At 39.5% G+C, this 16,999-nt stretch overlaps 2 protein-coding genes across 2 annotated transcripts in view; one reads left to right on the forward strand and one right to left on the reverse strand.

The window, feature by feature from the left end:
- The window catches only part of SHANK1 (SH3 and multiple ankyrin repeat domains 1), a 120,408-nt gene extending 115,386 nt beyond the window's left edge, over positions 1–5,022 (reverse strand). The window contains exon 1 of the mRNA XM_039360203.1: positions 4,673–5,022. The gene's annotated coding sequence lies outside the window, so the exon portion shown is untranslated. The remainder of the gene's footprint in view (positions 1–4,672) is intronic.
- The window catches only part of CLEC11A (C-type lectin domain containing 11A), a 25,357-nt gene continuing 8,358 nt past the window's right edge, over positions 1–16,999 (forward strand). The window contains exons 1-2 of the mRNA XM_039360221.1: positions 1–145; positions 10,486–10,696. Of these exons, the coding sequence (XP_039216155.1) occupies positions 32–145; positions 10,486–10,696 (325 nt within the window). The 5' untranslated portion in view covers positions 1–31. The remainder of the gene's footprint in view (positions 146–10,485; positions 10,697–16,999) is intronic.

The following is a 16,999-nucleotide window of genomic DNA, read 5'->3' on the forward strand; positions in this document are numbered from 1 at the left end:
TTGGACAAATCTGTGCAGAGAAAGAAACACCATGGAGCTTTGGTCTCTGATGCAGCTACTGCTCCTGGGAATACTGTTCAGTGCAGCTCAGGGACAAGGAGATGAACTCAGCTCTGAAGAGGAACGAAAAGCTCTGATGCTCAAGGTGAGAAAAACATTGTCTTTGCCCTGGAATCTTTGACCTTAGAGGGGTTGTTGACCTATTAACTGGGCAGCTTCTTGGGCTGTTAAAGATCAAAGATCAGTCAAAGATCCTTGCTTGCTTGCTAGAAGGAATGAATCTTGCTTTGTAAGTAACTTAAATAGATGTCACCGAAAAGAAAGAAAGAAAGAAAGAAATGATTTAGAAATCATTGAACCATCCCAGGAAATTCTGAACTGAAATTAGAGTGGCAAGAAAAGAAGAACCAGACGGACCTAAAATAAACCTGGGTGGCTCTGGCATAAAGATGTTCTTCATCTTTGCTCAGCAATAATCTTACAAAATTCATGCAGCCACTTTATGTAACAGACTTTCCCTCCTGGCAAGTTACACTTTACTACAAAATCTGGCAACAGGGACAGGCATTCTGGCTCTCCAGCTCCTCCAGTTACACTTTCTCCAACTCTTTTCCTTATCAGGAAAAATTGGAATTTTGTTCTCTTTCTCACATTTGTGGAATGGTTGCTAATGAATTCCTTCTTTCAGACTTAAGTTCTGGCCAAGCAATTTAACAAGGATCTCTTTAAACCTGAAATCAATGCTGGTGACATGTTAATCTTTGGCAAGAAAAAACTGAAAAAGAAGCCTATTTACAATATTGAAATCACACTGATACAGCAGGGAGTCAAGGAAACAAGAGAAAAGCCTGGAGCAGATTCTTCTAATCTGGGGTCCTCTCACAATTTCTAGCCGTTCTTTGAGTCATAATTGAATAAGGCAGACAAGGAGCATAGGTGCTTGGTCTATGAAGAGAGGAATCTGGCCAGCCTTCCCTCCCTCCCTCTCTCTCATACGAAGAATTTTATTTTGGAAGGAAATTAAAACTGGAGCCCATGAAAAGAGAGAGCACTTGCTTTTCAATGTCATATATTTCTGAAGCATTTTCAATACAAATGCATATCAATGTAACTTTTGTGTAGCTGCTTATCCACATATTATAGTTCTCCTGTAATTAAGCATCTTATCTCAAACCAGAGGTGCCATCATTTTTGGCAAATGCAAATGAGATCATGAATAGATATTGGCCTTAAATTTTGTTCACTCTAAAACAGAAATGATGGTACTCAGATTTAGACAGCTCACTTAACCATAGGTAAATCACAGGAAAACACCATGTTTTATCAAGAACAATGCAAGGAATTAAAATGGTGGTTCATGCCTGGATAAATGTAGCATAATTGCTGCCTTTATCAAAGCCAGGTATGCTGGCCAGGTACATTAGCCAAGTTATCAAAGCTCTTTGAAATCTGATTGAGGCTCCATGTGAACTACTTTTAGGGTCTCATCATCCTAAACCTGAAGCAAAACTATGATTTTGATTCCTCCTCCATATGTGCTAATTGAACATCAGTTCATCCTTTTTGAGAATTCTTAATCTGTATTTGATGCATGCTAACAATGTGTTCAACCACAAAGCTGCAGCCCAAAGATTTTTATATGAAATATGAATAAACAAAAGCTAAATTTAAAACCAATGTTTTTATGATGGCTTCTAACATTTATGTAGACACTGGATACAATTCTATTCTTTTTGCTATTTGTAAGAGATAGACTCACAAAGAAAATCTCATTTATCCCTTCCCTAGATTGCCATGTTTAAACTATGGTGTAACTTCATTGTTATTTCTATAGTGCACGTGCAGTATATAAGCACACAACAAATAAAAATATTGCCACTGCTACCATTGATTATATTTTTGTTGAGGGTGGATGTATAGTAACTACAGCAACAAGGAAGAGGAAGAAGAAACTTTAGGGATCAGCAATGGACGGGGATTGAAGTGACTATGACACGTTTTTAACAAGAGTAGCCTAAGTTCTCCTCTCAAATAGTTTAGCAATATGTTTAGGTTTTTTCCAACTTGTTCTCCATCTTAACTCTGTAAGAAGGATTTTCATCATTCTTAACAGACCAAAAGGATTTGCTCATTTTCTAGTATGTATATGTGTATTTGTGGGTGACAATGTGGTGGCTATATGTGTGTCAGGTAATATATTCACCTACATTGCATCAGGAAATCACTCAATACTTTCCATTACAATTTTTTTAATTCTATCTTATTTCTTAGTATTTTTCTATTACAATTCTATCAATGCTCTCTCTCTCTCTGTGTGTGTGTGTGTGTGTGTGTGTGTGTGTGTGTGTGGTTGTGTGTGGGTGTACCTTCAGTCAGTATTGACTCCTGGTGACTGTCTGGACAAATTGTGTTCAGAGATGAGAGAAAGTGACTGGCCTAAGGTCATCCAGCTGGCTTCATGCCTAAAATGGGACTGGAACTCACAGTTTGTTTCTAGGTTGGTACTTTTTATCATTGTACCAAACTAGGTCTTAGTAAAATTACCATACCTTACATACATTTGCAGAAATTTTTGGGAAGAAACTTAGTACTTGAATTCAGACTGTTCAGTTCAACAACTTTTAAAGGTGCTGGCCTAGAAACATTAGGAGGCCTCGCTTAGGCATGACAACCATCTGAATGACTTTGAGCAGGTTGCTCTCTCTCTCAGTTCAACTCACATCACAATTCTTGTTCTGGGGAAAATAGAAGGTTGAATTAATAAGGTATGTTTGCTGCTTGGAATTGGCTATATCTATATATTACTGTTCGTTTGTTTGCACCAACCAGTTAACAAGGTGCATTATTGCAAAACAATTTTTGAATGCAGTTGTCTAACTTAAAGAATGAACAACAAATCTGGGACCTATTACTCCTGTGGAACTGAAATTTACATCATGTCCACACCACTTTTATTTGCAAAGTTCTGGACATTGCAGCATTCCCACAGTCATGAAATTGTGGTTTCTAACACCCCTGTCAGCTTCTCAGAAGCAAAGTCAATGGGGAAGCCAGGAGGAAGTCAGAAGTTGCTCCTGCTTTAGCAGTATGCCATGACAATTTTGGAATCAAGGTTAATTTTCAAACCAAACTAATACCAATACAAATCATATAAATTTAATGCTCATTCTTGTTACATCAGACTGTACAATCTTTTGCTCAAAGCATGATCAACAAATTGCAGGTTGTCTAGTACAGGCAAGTATATATTTGTATGTATGTATGTATCTGTGTGTGTGTGTGTGTGTGTGTGTGTGTACCATGTCTTGATTGCTAACTGAATAGATGCCACAATGTTCCATTCACTGGCTGAAAATAAGAATAAATTCTAGATCTCTGAATCCTGTTTAACGAATCTTAATTTTTCTTTTGCATGCATTTGCATTTATTTTCTAGAATCTAGATACTATGCTCATTGTTTTATTACTGAACAAATACAATTGTTTAAATACTTAGCATTTTTAACTGGGTGACTTCTAAACTTATGGTATATATTTCTATTAAGTTTCTAAATCATAGTACTCCATGTTTCCACAACTGACAACATAAAAAAAATAAAAGGAGCATAGTCATGAGCATTGTGCATCAGCTTTCTGTTTTGGTCCCTGCCTAGCAAAGCGAAAATTGGAAAATAGTCCAGTGCTTGATATACTGCAAGGAGTGGTTTCTAACCACATTTTAAAATTTGTAAATAATGCAGTTCTATGTTGCTATATGAATCAATAGCAAAAATGCACAGAGAGAAGTTAAATAATATAATGCAGTGTTTCCTAAAATTAGCAATTTTAAGAAACACTGAACTTTAGCTTACAGAATTCCCAGCCAGTGTGTTGGGCATTGAATTCTGGAAATTGAAATCCACATGTCTTAAAGTTGTCGAGTTTGAGAAATACTGGTACTGGATGGAGGTGATAACACTGATAGCGGATGGGATGATCTTCATGTTATATGCAAGACTAAGTAAATAATATTTTTCTTTCTACAAAACAGATATTTCTGCAAAAGCTACTGTCCCTTTCCATGCTGGAGGAGGCAGGTAGAAGTTTTTTTTTCCTAGTCAAAATTGGCAGTAGATTTCTGAGAGCAGTAGGAAGGGCTGAAGGAGCAGATTTTTCGTGGTACTCAAGTTCTGAAAGTACTAGAATTAAAAGTACAGAATAGGCAGGGAAAATATAAGCAAAAGCATCAGGGATTATTTCTTTATTTTCAGAACTGTTTGATTCTGCTCTGTAGATTTCCCTTCATTCTCATGGTTATCCCTGTTTCTAAGTTTGTCTGTTTGCTTGATTAATTGCTGGCACTTGTAGGCAGTCTAGTATAATTTGGTTCAGCTATCTAACTCCCCAACTATCTATTTTGTCGTATTTACTAAAATAAAATGCTTTTATTAATTGTTATGCTAGCATTGGGTTTATAGTAGCACTCCAAAACTACTTGTAAACAACCACCATGAAAGGAGGGGCATCTCTTGTTTTGCCTTACCTAGATTTCAAATAAAAGAGAAGGAGCACTACCTCCATACTCAACTTATCCCTGATAGAAGTTCAGGAAGCAACTACATCCAGACTTACTAGAACTCAATTAGGAAGATGAAGATCAGGGTCAAACAGAGGCAGCGACTCAAAAAACTCACCATGGCAGTTCTGAGTGTCTAATCAAAACTGACCCATTTTACAGGCCTGTGTAACTTGCCAGGGCTTCAATCACATAGTTATACTGTCATGTTGACATTTATTGATCAAAAAAGTCAAGATTGCAGGTGTCCCCTATAAAGCATGCAAGAAAAGAAAAGAAAAGATGAGTCATGTTGACTTTTTTGTGGACCCCCTGTAAAAAAAAAATAATAAGTGCACACTCACATATGTCAAACAATTGATTAGAAAAATATACCTAGCCAAATCTGGCCCTAGGTTCTGCCTCAGTTTAATTTCCCAATAAGCAACCAAGTTGGAAGATCATTTAAAATCAGTTTATTAGGGCAGGGCTTTTCAACCAGTGGTACGGGTACCACCTGTGGTACATTGGCACCTGGCAGGTGGTACGCGGCCATCCTAGAAAAGTGGTAACGGGGGGGGGGGGGAATGAGCTGAACCAGTGGCAGCACTGCACAAGCCTGAGAGAGAGATGGCTGGAGCTGCAGGACTGTCAGGGCTCAGCGGAAGCGCCAGGATCAGCACTTCTTCGGGGCTGTCAGGGCTCCATGGAAGCACCAGGATCAGCACCAGGCTCCAGCTGGAGCTCGGCGCTGATCCTGGTGCTTCTACTGAGCCCTGAAGAAGCACCAATCAGCTGGAATGTTGCAGCATCTCCAGGGTCTTGTGATTTACATTCAGATGCTTGGCAACTGATTCATATTTATGATGGTCACAGTGTCCCAGGGTCACGGGAAGTGACCAAAACCTGCTGCAAAACCTGCTGCAACTCAGCAGTCGGGGATAATAAAAACCTAACACCCCCCTCACTCCACCCCTGCTGCCAATCCTCAACAGAAATACAACAATGGAAACCTCCGACATGAGGAAGAGCGCCGCTGGGTGGGCAGGCAGGTGTCTTGCTTGGCTGTGGCTTGGGGGGCACTTTTTTCAGTGCCATGGTAACTTCGAACAGTCACCAAGTGAACTGTTGTAAGTTGAGGACTACCTGTACTTCATCACTTTTTTCCTTTTTTTATCATCAAGTTTTTGACACCTTTCTAGGCGCCTGGTGGTACTCAAATATTGTTGTTGTTGTTAATTGCGAAGTCGTGTCCGACCTGTCGCGACCCCATGGACAATGTTCCTCCATGTCTTCCTGTCCTCTACCATCTTCTGGAGTCCATTTAAATTTACACCTACTGCTTCAGTGACTCCATCCAGCCATCTCATTCTCTGTCGTCCCCTTCTTCTATTGCCCTCAATCTTTCCCAGCATTAGGCTCTTCTCCAATGAATCCTTCCTTCTCATTAGGTGGCCAAAGTACTTGAGTTTCAACTTCAGGATCTGGCCTTCTAAAGAGCAGTCGGGGTTGATCTCTTCTAGGACTGACCGGTTTGAACGCCTTGCAGTCCAAGGGACTCGCAGGAGTCTTCTCCAGCACCATAGTTCAAAGGCCTCAATTCTTTTGCGCTCAGCCTTTCTTATGGTCCAACTTTCACAGCCATACATTGCAACTGGGAAAACCATGGCCTGGACTATACGCACTTTTGTTGGCAGGGTGATGTCTCTGCTTTTTAGAATGCTGTTTAGATTTGCCATAGCTTTCCTCCCCAGGAGCAAGCGTCTTTTAATTTCTTGGCTGCAGTCCCCATCTGAGGTGATCTTGGAGCCCAGAAAAATAAAATCTGTCACTACTCCATTTCTTCCCCATCTATTTGCCAGGAATTGAGAGGGCCGGATGCCATGATTTTGGTTTTCTTAATGTTGAGTTTCAAGCCAACTTTTGCACTCTCCTTCTTCACCCGCATCAAGAGGCTCTTTAGTTCCTCTTCACTTTCTGCCATTAGAGTGGTATCATCTGCATATCTTAGGTTGTTGATATTTCTCCCGGCAATCTTAATTCCAACTTTTGATTCATCTAGCCCTTGCCTTTCTCATGATGTGCTCTGCATATAAGTTAAATAGGCAGGGTGACAGTATACAGCCTTGCCGGACTCCTTTTCAATTTTGAACCAATCAGTGGTTCCGTGTTCGGTTCTCACTGTTGCTTCTTGACCCGCATATAGGTTTCTCAGGAGACAAATGAGATGGTCTGGTACTCCCATCTCTTTAAGAACTTGCCACAATTTGTTGTGATCCACACAATCAAAGGCTTTTGCATAGACAATGAAGCAGAAGTAGATGTTTTTCTGGAACTCCCTAGCTTTCTCCATGATCCAGCATATGTTGGCAATTTGATCTCTAGTTCCTCTGCCTCTTCGAAATCCTGCCTGTACTTCTGGTAGCATGTGAAATGAGTGCAATGGTGCGATAGTTTGAACATTCTTTGGCATTGCCTTTCTTTGGAATTGGAATGTAAACTGACCTTTTCCAATCCTGTGGCCACTGTTGAGTTTTCCAAATTTGCTGGCAAATTGAATGTAGCACTTTTACTGCATTGTCTTTTAAGATTTTGAATAGCTCAGCGGGAATATTGTCACCTCCACTAGCTTTGTTGTTGCTCAGATTTTCTAAGGCCCATTTCACTTCACATTCTAGGATGTCTGGTTCGAGGTCAATGACCATCTCATTGTGGTTATCTGGGATGTTAAGCTCATTCTTGTATAGTTCTTCTGTGTAGTTTTGCCATCTCTTCTTAATCTCTTCTGCCTCTGTTAGGTCCCTGCCATTTTGGTCCTTTATCATGCCCATCTTTGCATGAAACGTTCCCTTCATATCTCCAATTTTCTTGAAGAGATCTCTGGTCCTCCCTATTCTGTTGTTTTCTTCTATTTCTTTGCACTGTTCATTTAAGAAGGTATTCTTATCTCTTCTAGCTATTCTCTGGAATTCTGTATTCAATTGGGTGTATCTTTCTCTTTCTCCTTTGCCTTTCGCTTGACTCAAATATTGCCATATCCTAAAAGTGGTACAAGGGTGAAAAGGTTGAAAAGCCCTGTATTAGGGTACCCTGATAAAGTGGATCTCCCTATGAAAAGGGAGAGTTCCAAGACCCAACTTATATTCCCTTTTTACAGTTATTACAACAAAGAAAATGCAAGAAGAAAAATAATTGGACAGGATAAAAGTAACCTCTCTTTTGCATAGTAAATCAGCTACAAAGTTTGTTTGGAATTCATGAAGAGACAAACTAACAAACAGTTTTCACTAACAAACCTTTTCTCACTAGAAAGTAGTATTCGTCCATTCTTCTGTAGTTTATCTTTTCAATTTAGGAATGATAGAAACTATCAATCAATCCATACAGCGATAGGATAAAAAGTTTTGCTACATTCCAGTCTATAGTGGTTTGATAAATCCACATTTTAAATTTAAATACATTTTATTGCATTTTAAATTAAAATACAAAGTAACTATGTTAGTTAACAAATTATAAAATCCATGTCATGCACCCCTCATAATCCCACACTACCATAATTTGAATTGGTATTGGCTATAGCAACTGAAAAGAATGGTCCTTTGAACTTTGTACAGGACTGCAAAAAGAGATGTTTTTGAACCTCACAAAATCAATCTTTTAATACAGTTCAACAAGGAATGGATTGGAAAGAGTAAGATGGGAAAAAGCTTTGAAACAGTGGAGGAAATATTAAAAAGCAAAGCAGAAGCTTCATTTATTTTCTGATCTTCAAGATCAGTGATGGCAATCATATGAAATGCATGTCAAAAGTGACATGCCACAATGTTATAGGTTACACACCAGCATTCACCAACACCTGACAAGACCTATTTTCCTTGTTTAAGTTGCTAAAGAAACAGAAAGAACCAAATGTACAAGAAATAAGTGACCTTGCAACCCCCAAGCTTAAAATGGATTCGCACCATCCACATCAGCACGTGATCTATCAATTTCAGAACTGTGATTGGTGCTGACATGAAAGAGAGAGCAAGTTGCAAAATGTGATAGGAACATGGCAGCTGCACAGTTCAGCTATCTTCCATCTGCTTCACGAGAGACAGTTGTTTGCACAGCAAACCTCATTTTCAAGGCACAAGTGCAGAGAATACCTGCAACTGCAGGCTCCAAAATGAGTGCATTATCAATGATGAAGTGAAATCAGCTTTTGTGTTTGGTGAACAAGAAGTGCCTTGAATTATAAATAAATGTCTAAAGTGCACACTCACATATGTCAAACATATGTCTAAAGAATTGTTTCTCTTTTGTTTCAGAGGTATGTGTGCGTGTGCGCGTGTGTGAGTGCGCGTGTGCATGCGTGTGTGTGTTATGCCAGCAGAGTCGCTATTCCAGATCAGAAATTGGGCAACTTTAAGATGTGTGGAATTCAACTTTCAAATTCCTCAAACAGCCATGTGTTGAAGTCCACACATCTTAAAGCTGTCCGGGTTGAAAAAAACTGTCCTAGATATTGGCCTAGCTCAGTGGTTCTCAACCTTTTTAATCGCGCGACCCCCAATCGGTCATAAGTTGAGGACTACTCAACCGGTCGTAAGTCGAGGACTACTCAACTGGTGCAGCACCGTTTGCAGAATGGGACTTTTGGTGGGCTCAGCAGGGCAGAGACAGCCTGGACAATTCCTATTGGCATTTGAAAGCCAATAGAATTAGACTCTATTCAAGAGAGTCTATTCTATTGGCTTTCAAAAGCCAATAGAATAAAAGGGAGTAGCACAGCTAAGGAAAAAGGGAAAAAAATGGCGGACTGCGTTGTTTGGCAATCCCTGTAAAAATGGTCGTTCGACCCCAAATGGAGTCCCGACCCACAGGTTGAGAACCACTGGCCTAGCTGGAAAAGGCAAGTGGTTTTAGGCAGTGGTTATCTAGGAGTGGAGATGAAAGCTAACGGATGATGCCAACCCTATCTCAGACTTAAATATATTAGCATATGGCCTGACAGCAGTTAATGTCTAGTTTCCCCTGGGAGCAGAATAGAATAGAATAGAGCTGGAATTGACCTTGGAGGTCTTCTAGTCCAGGCCCCTGCTCAAGCAGGAGAACCTATACCATCTCAAACAAGTGATTGTCTGAGTAGGTATGGCTCATTTTTTTTCTTAACAATGGATCTTTCATTGTTCAGAAAGATGATTTAGCTAGTTAGGAAAAAAATAACCTACAGCAAAGAGAGATTTTTTTTTTTAATTTAAAAAAATGAAGTTGTGCAAATCAAACAGTATGATTAGAGCTATGGTAACAGAAGAATGGTAGTTGTAAAGTAGCAACGAATATTGAATGTGAATTCACATATGCATCCTGGTACCAGCCTGTGTTTTTTTAAACAGAACTTTAGAGCTAAAAATTGAATTAATCAATAGAAGAATGCTATAAGTTTATTAACTGCAAATAGTATAAATTAGAATTTTGTGTTTATATGGAAGTATATGTTTCATGTTAAGGCTTGTAAATCCTAGTGGTATGAAGATTTCCTCCCCAAACTAGAGGAGATTTCCTTCCCTTCCCTTCCCTTCCCCCTCCCCCCTTTTTCCTTTTCTCTTTTCCCCCTCCCTCCCTCCCTCTCACTAGAAATAAACAGTGGCCCAAGAGAAATAAAAAAAAAATATTGTTAAAAAAAGGAAGAAAAAAATCTGGATTTTTTTCCTGGAGTTCCCCCCCCCCCACTTCTGTTCTGTTCCGCCCACTTCCCATGACTGTATTTGGGAGAGAGAGCAAAAAGACTGGGGGGGGGGGAGAGAGAAGGGGAGGGAAGGAATGATGTGTGTGTGTGGAATTTAAACAGAATACACAAGTTGAGAGACAACCAGCTTTACCTTGTGCCCCTCCCAGATTTCCAAGAGGGGAATGCCATGTGAAAATAACTGTTTTCTGTAACTTACTTTGTGGATCTTCTTTCTGAAGCATTTGGAAGAAGTCCTAGAGTTGTCCGAAATGACTGATCAAGAGGATGCTCAGGAGGTGTTGACTGAAGTGAAGGAGCCAGATGGCAAGGAGAAGCTTGACAAATTGACCAAGAAGGAAGAACTTGAAGAACAGGTTCTGCAGCCTACCCAGCCATGGATGCCATCTACAGCAGCCCCATCGGAGGAAGAGGATAGCTTCACTTATGTCTGTGAGTAATGCTCAGCAGTGTGATCCACCTCTCTTGCCTAAGACATCCTTTTTTTCAAAGAGAATTTTTAGTGCATTTTGTCCCAGAGGATGCAACAGGTTTCTCTCCTGCTTTTAAAAGATGATGATGTATGTTAATGGAATATAATCCTGTATGCTGTTGCACTGAAATAGAACTTCCATGTTTAAGAGCAGAATGATTCCCTTTATTTTACATGTGAGGCAGGTAGGGCTGTTGTCAGGCAACTAAAACAGTGCCCATTTACAAATAGAGACCCTTATTAGTAAGTTTGGGATACTTTGAGATTCCAATTCCAATTAGATATGGAATTTTTGTTGTCAAGCAAGGCAGTTGTTAAGTGAGTCACACCCATTTTATGACCCTTTTTTTGCCAGAGTTGCTAAGTGAATCACTGCAGTTATTAAGTGAATCACAGAGTTAGTAAGCAAAATCTGGCTTCCCCTCTTGAGTTAGCTTATTGGAAGCCAGCTGGAAAGATCACAAATGGTGAACACATGATCCCAGGATGCTGCAACCATAATAAATAAATGCCAGTTGCTAAGTTCCCACATTTTGGTCATGTAATTGTGGGAATACTGAAAGGATTGTAAGTCACTTTTGTCAGTGCCATTGTAATTACAAAAGGTTGTAAATTGAGGATTATCTATATCAGGGGTCTTCAAACTTGGCCCTTTTATGATTTGTGGACTTCAACTTCCAGGCAACGCTGGTTGAGGAATTCTGGGAGTTGAAGTCCACAAATCATAAAAGGGCCAAGTTTGAAGACCCCTGATCTATATAATCCAGCAAAGTTTCACCTTCAGAGTCAATATGGAACATTGAGAAAGACAGGGATCACCATGAGCCAATCAGTGTTCTTGCTAGTCAGCCAATCAGAGAATGTAAAAATCAGGATTCAGACAGTGCTATGCCTCCTGAGTTAGTACAGCTGCTGATGCAATAATTTCTGCTTAGTCCTGCAACATACAGAAATCAAGGGATTGGGAGAGGGGGAAGGGGCTACTGTATTTTTTTAAAAAAAAGAAAAGTTCACCTTAATTGTTGGTATAAGAAGAAAGCTGCCTGAGTATCAAGAAGTCATTTTTCTTACTTATAAATTCCCATTGGAAACTGTGCCCATAGCAAGACTCCATGTTTTGCAACCAAATACTTTCCTCAGTGGTTGTAGCCATTGCTATAGATTTTACTATAAAGCCTATAGCATATGGTTGTTTGGATGCTGGGCTGCAGCATGTTTCATTTGATCCCAGAGACGGGAAGTAGGATGGGCCAAGACTTTGACTATCCTTGTTTATATACCTGAGTAGTTTATGTGGAGCTTGTAAAACTGGCTCAGAGTTTTGGTATCTCTAGGAATAAGATTTGCTTGTTTCAAAGAACCAGCTAAAATGCCTGTGAGGATTAATGAGAAAGGCAGGAGACTAGATTTGTTAATACTGTAAAAGTCGCTGTTGACATTTATTGGAGCAAAATGTAAAAGTGTGGCTGAGAGACTGCAGATGGCTCCCTAGAGGGGATGTCTGCAGAAGGCAGGCAAAAAAGTTAAGATAGCAGCTGCAACCTTATGATTAGAGTACCATCCCTTCTTTAACTGCATTGTGATGCCTTAAAAATGGATGGGCTTCAACTGTGTGGCTGTAGCCAGCATCTCGACCTTTTTGCCTGTGTGCATGCTCCTGTTGCCATCACCATCTCTTCTATGACATCCAAAACCCATTAAAAATGGGAAAGTCTAAATACTTGCACCTTATTTGTGCAAAGTTTTGGGTCTGGGAAGTCTATGGGGCAAATGTGTTCTTCAAACATTGTAGTTGTTAAAATACACATTTCACTTTTTAAAAGTTTTGAAGAGAACCTGGCCACATCTACTTTTGGAGTTTGGTCCTTGGAGGGCTATGCAGAGCTTGGCACAGCCCTTGAGCTAACAGAAGTTGTAGAATTCTGTACTGGAGAAGCTCAAGTTTAGCGGTGGCAGATAAGCTTAGGCCACACTTACTGTAAATTGGAAGATGGCTCACTCCCAACCCCTGCAGAGCTCCAGCATTGCCAATCATAAGAAGGTTATTTTGAGTTTTGAACTGCACCATAGCTGGACTAGAAGGAAACCAGCTTGACTACCAAAGATAGCAGTTGTCCTCCTGTCTGAAACATCTGGATAGCATCAGATTGGGAAATGCAGTTCAACAATTTTGTAACTTCAACATGAGCTTTTTCTTTTTATTAAATAGGGGATTGTACAGCATTATTTATTTAAGCACCCCCTGCAGAATCACTGGGTTTATTCCAAAGAGAGCTGGCTTTGTATCTCAGCTGAACCATGAACTGATGTGAGAACTGCTACTGTGCTTTCCCTTAGCAGCTATTATGAGTAACTAAACATATCCACTTTCTCCTTGCATTCATCTTATGTCTCTAAATGATGAATGTTTTGTTATTTTTCAAAACCATCACTTTCTGGTTTCTTCCTTGTCTTCAGAATATGTGCCAATAACATTCTGCTCAAGTCAATGATTGCATAGATCCTGAATTCTCGGTTTTGCCTTGGAAGCAATAGTAAACCTACCTTCATTCCTCCTTCCACTTCAGAAAAAACTGAGCTTTGGGCCATTTACTGCCAAATGAGCCTGCACCTCTCTAGGTTCAAAATCACAACAGTAATCAAGAGTTTTGGTATCTCTAGGAATAAGATTTGCTTGTTTCAAAGAACCAGCTAAAATGCCTGTGAGGATTAATGAGAAAGGCAGGAGTATGTTAGCATTCCAGTGTCTTTTTTCCTCACCATTTGAACAGAGTGTGCACTGAACCCCTTTTGTTTCAGACATACTGCCATGCTGATGTTTCTTTTTTTAGAAATGCAATTGCAACTTGGTTGGCAATATGTAGAAGTACAACACAGCATCTTCTGTATTTTTAATGCAATCAAGTACCACACATCAATATATAGTATGGCAATGGTTGTAATTCCTGAGAGACACCTGAAGGTTGAGTGTGCTTCATTGTTGTTAGGACACACATGCTAAGAGGCAGGAGAAACAGAAGGTCATATTGCTGTTTCAGATTACTCTAAACAAACTGCAGTAACTGGATGTCTGTCTATCTGTCCGGCTGTGCTGGGTTTTTGATTTTAAATATATGTTAACAACCGGTGGAACACAATACAGCATTTTAGTTTCAGGAAATTATTGCCATATTGCTTTCTTTTAAACACACTGGCAAAATTGTCTTAGTTATACACAAGCATTTGTTTCAAAATAAAATGTATGGCTTACATACCAAAATCACAGCTGCAAAGAAAATACGAGCTTATGTTGCCATTTCACAGTTTTTCCTGAACTTCAATACATTGAGTGAAAGATCAACAGAGAGTACTGGAGAGGATTAGAAACTGGACTGATAAAATACAACCTGCCCACTTCCATATGGTTATCAAGAAAACTGTATGTCCATGACATTAAACATAATAATAAGTGCTGTCTGAAATAATTCATCAGAAGATAATGAATCTCCATGGCTAAGCTAAAGAAAAAAGTTGAACTGAGATTAGATGAACTGTGTCAGGTCCCCAAAAACCTTATTGTTTTTCTTTGCATATATGCTCTTGTTTGGGGCCTGCCATTCTATTGGGGGAGGGGGGAATTTGCTTTCATTTGGGATAACTTTTGCTTTCTATCTTTCCTCTCCCGCCTCTCTCCACTTGAGAAAATGGGAGGCAGTTGCAGAGAAACAAAACTGGAGAAGACTTTGAGATGTGCACCAACTGTGCCAGTTACCCGCAAATTGTGCCACCTGTGGATTGGCTAGATTTCAAATGGACACTATGATTCTGGTGGGAGGAGAAATATTGCTGCTTTAACTATACTGTTTTAGCGGGATTATCCCCAGATCTCGCCTTGACTTCCTTACTGTCACTAACCCTTACTACGTTTCCTTTTGAGACAATGCCTGTTTCAAGAGTTCTGCTTTCTTGGGTGGTTAGCTAAGGTGGGTCCTTACAAACTGAGTTAAATTGAATAACTGGTTGAGGCAGAGCAGCCATCTTTCTCTGACACTGCAGACAGAAGATCATGGTCCTGAACAAAGGTTGGACTGGATATCCTCAAAGACCCCTTCTGTCTCTAAACATCTGTGAAATAATCACAGAGTGGTAGGATAAAGGTGCAAGTTCTTATACTTGTAGATGAACTTGCAAAAGAAGCAACAAGTTTATCTTGCTCAGTAGATGAAGAGCTCATACAGATGCCATCCACTCTGTGACCCATGGCAGTTCTAGATCTCTTTAACATTTGCCTGCGTCTGAGTTCAGCCTGCAACATAAAGTGATGCACTTTATCTAAATCACAGGCATATTCTACGTTCCTGTTTTGTAGCTCAGACATTTTATTGTGTTTGATTGCTATTTGCACCCCAAGGAATGCTACAAGCCCCATGACCCCTAGACTGGCTGTCGCTAATACACCCTGATCTCCCAGTTGTGCCTGATTTCAGACATCATAGGCTAAAAATGCAAACGGTTTGACAAAGTACATATTCAAAAGACAGAACTCTCCATGCATATGAGAACACATTAGATGGCAAGACCCAGAAGGCTGTTTCTGTCAGCATAGAATGTCAGTTGAGAAGACAGGAAGAGAGCAGGTGCTTAACTTTTTGCCCATCCCAAGTTTTCATCTTCTCCCCAAACCCCTTTTCCCAAAACATATGTTTACAGCTTAGCTTCCATTGGGTTTATAAAAGCCAGGAGAAAAAACTGTAGATAAAAGCATTTGATGCCAAAAGGTTGGATGATTTTACCATTTTCCAGCTGAAACTTTCACCAGAAATAAGCGTTGCGGTTTGTCCTTCCTGTCTGAAATGTAATGATTGTTTTCTTGCCCTTCATGAACGAGCTTGATTTTAATATTCAGATCAATTGCAGTTTTCCTTGTGCCAGAAATGAGACATTTTAAGGCTGCTTTTGCTGTTTTTGTGTTAATTGTGAGTTTAACTGCCGGGTGGGGGCAACAGATAGAGCAGCACTACAAAATGGACCATCGAGCACTGCAGAGGCACACATTTCTCATGGTTTCTGAGTGGGATTGATTTTTTTTCTTTAAAAAGTGCTGCTAAACCCATTTTAAGATTATCTATCAGTTTTACGTGTTTGCTGCCTCAGAACTGTAAAAAATTGAAATCATGTGATATAGTTGGATCAGGTTCTTGCAGGCTGAACATACCAGTTCAAGAACTGCATATAGCCATGGGTACAGTTTCTTAAATCGTATTTTGGGAACAGCCTACCTTTAAGAATAGGTTATGTGTCATTTTATCTCAGTAGATAAAAGGTACTGGAGGCATGAGTTTTTAGCAAAGGAACCTTTGTCTTTCTTTCTGTGCCCATAGCTGTTCAACAGGGATAAAGAGGGAGAAAGGTTTTTTAATCATTTTTCCTTTGTGATTAAAGTTCTCATCAGCAGCTGCTTTCTTCATGTCTATTGGTGTGTGTGGAAAGCAACACAGATGAAGTGGGATATAAAAAGAGCTAAGGGGGTTAAGTTCTTCTTTTCAACATTTCAGTTTATGCTATGCCTTTCCTCTGTACAATGCACACAAACACACACAAAATATGGGCTATCAAATCTGAGCTATCTGACTAAATGGGAACAAGGAAGTTTGTTTTCCATACCTCATTTCTATCACCAATTTTTGATGGTCAGATCTGGTAACCCTAACAACATATCCACTACCAGAAGAAAAAATAACATTCAGTGTGGTGTTGGGTTTAATTCAGTCTCTATTTTTTAAAAGAAGGAGCCTGCAGTATATATGAAAAGGGAGTGGATACAGCTATTTAAGGGTTTTTTCCTTTCCTTTCCTTTCTTTTTAAAAGAAAGGCAAGATTATTACCCATGTTGATTCATTTTTTACTGGCTTCTATAGATTTCTTATCTAGGGAATATTTTTCAGCATAACATGTACATAAGGGGAACACATACACACACACACACACACACATACACACAAGCAATATGCTTAACTGTTTATGAAGCAAATTTTAATTCTGAATGCTATACTTAACAGCTGAAATGAAAATTATTGTAGGAATATAATGATCAAAGAAAAGGCATTGTCTCCTATTTTATTTCTGCCAGAATGCCTTCTGATAAAACAATGTATTTGAGTTTTTGTTCAGCCTTCAATCACAGTGGCTACCTTTGTGTTCAATTGTCAATTGATCCGTAAGGTGCTTTTTTTTTTTTTTTTAAAAAAAAATACAAATAATTGTCTTTGAACCCAGCACATAAT

This window comes from Crotalus tigris, unplaced genomic scaffold, assembly GCF_016545835.1.
Source record: "Crotalus tigris isolate CLP2741 ecotype Arizona unplaced genomic scaffold, ASM1654583v1 scf7180000019161.1078591, whole genome shotgun sequence".
NCBI classification, from domain to species: domain Eukaryota; kingdom Metazoa; phylum Chordata; class Lepidosauria; order Squamata; family Viperidae; genus Crotalus; species Crotalus tigris.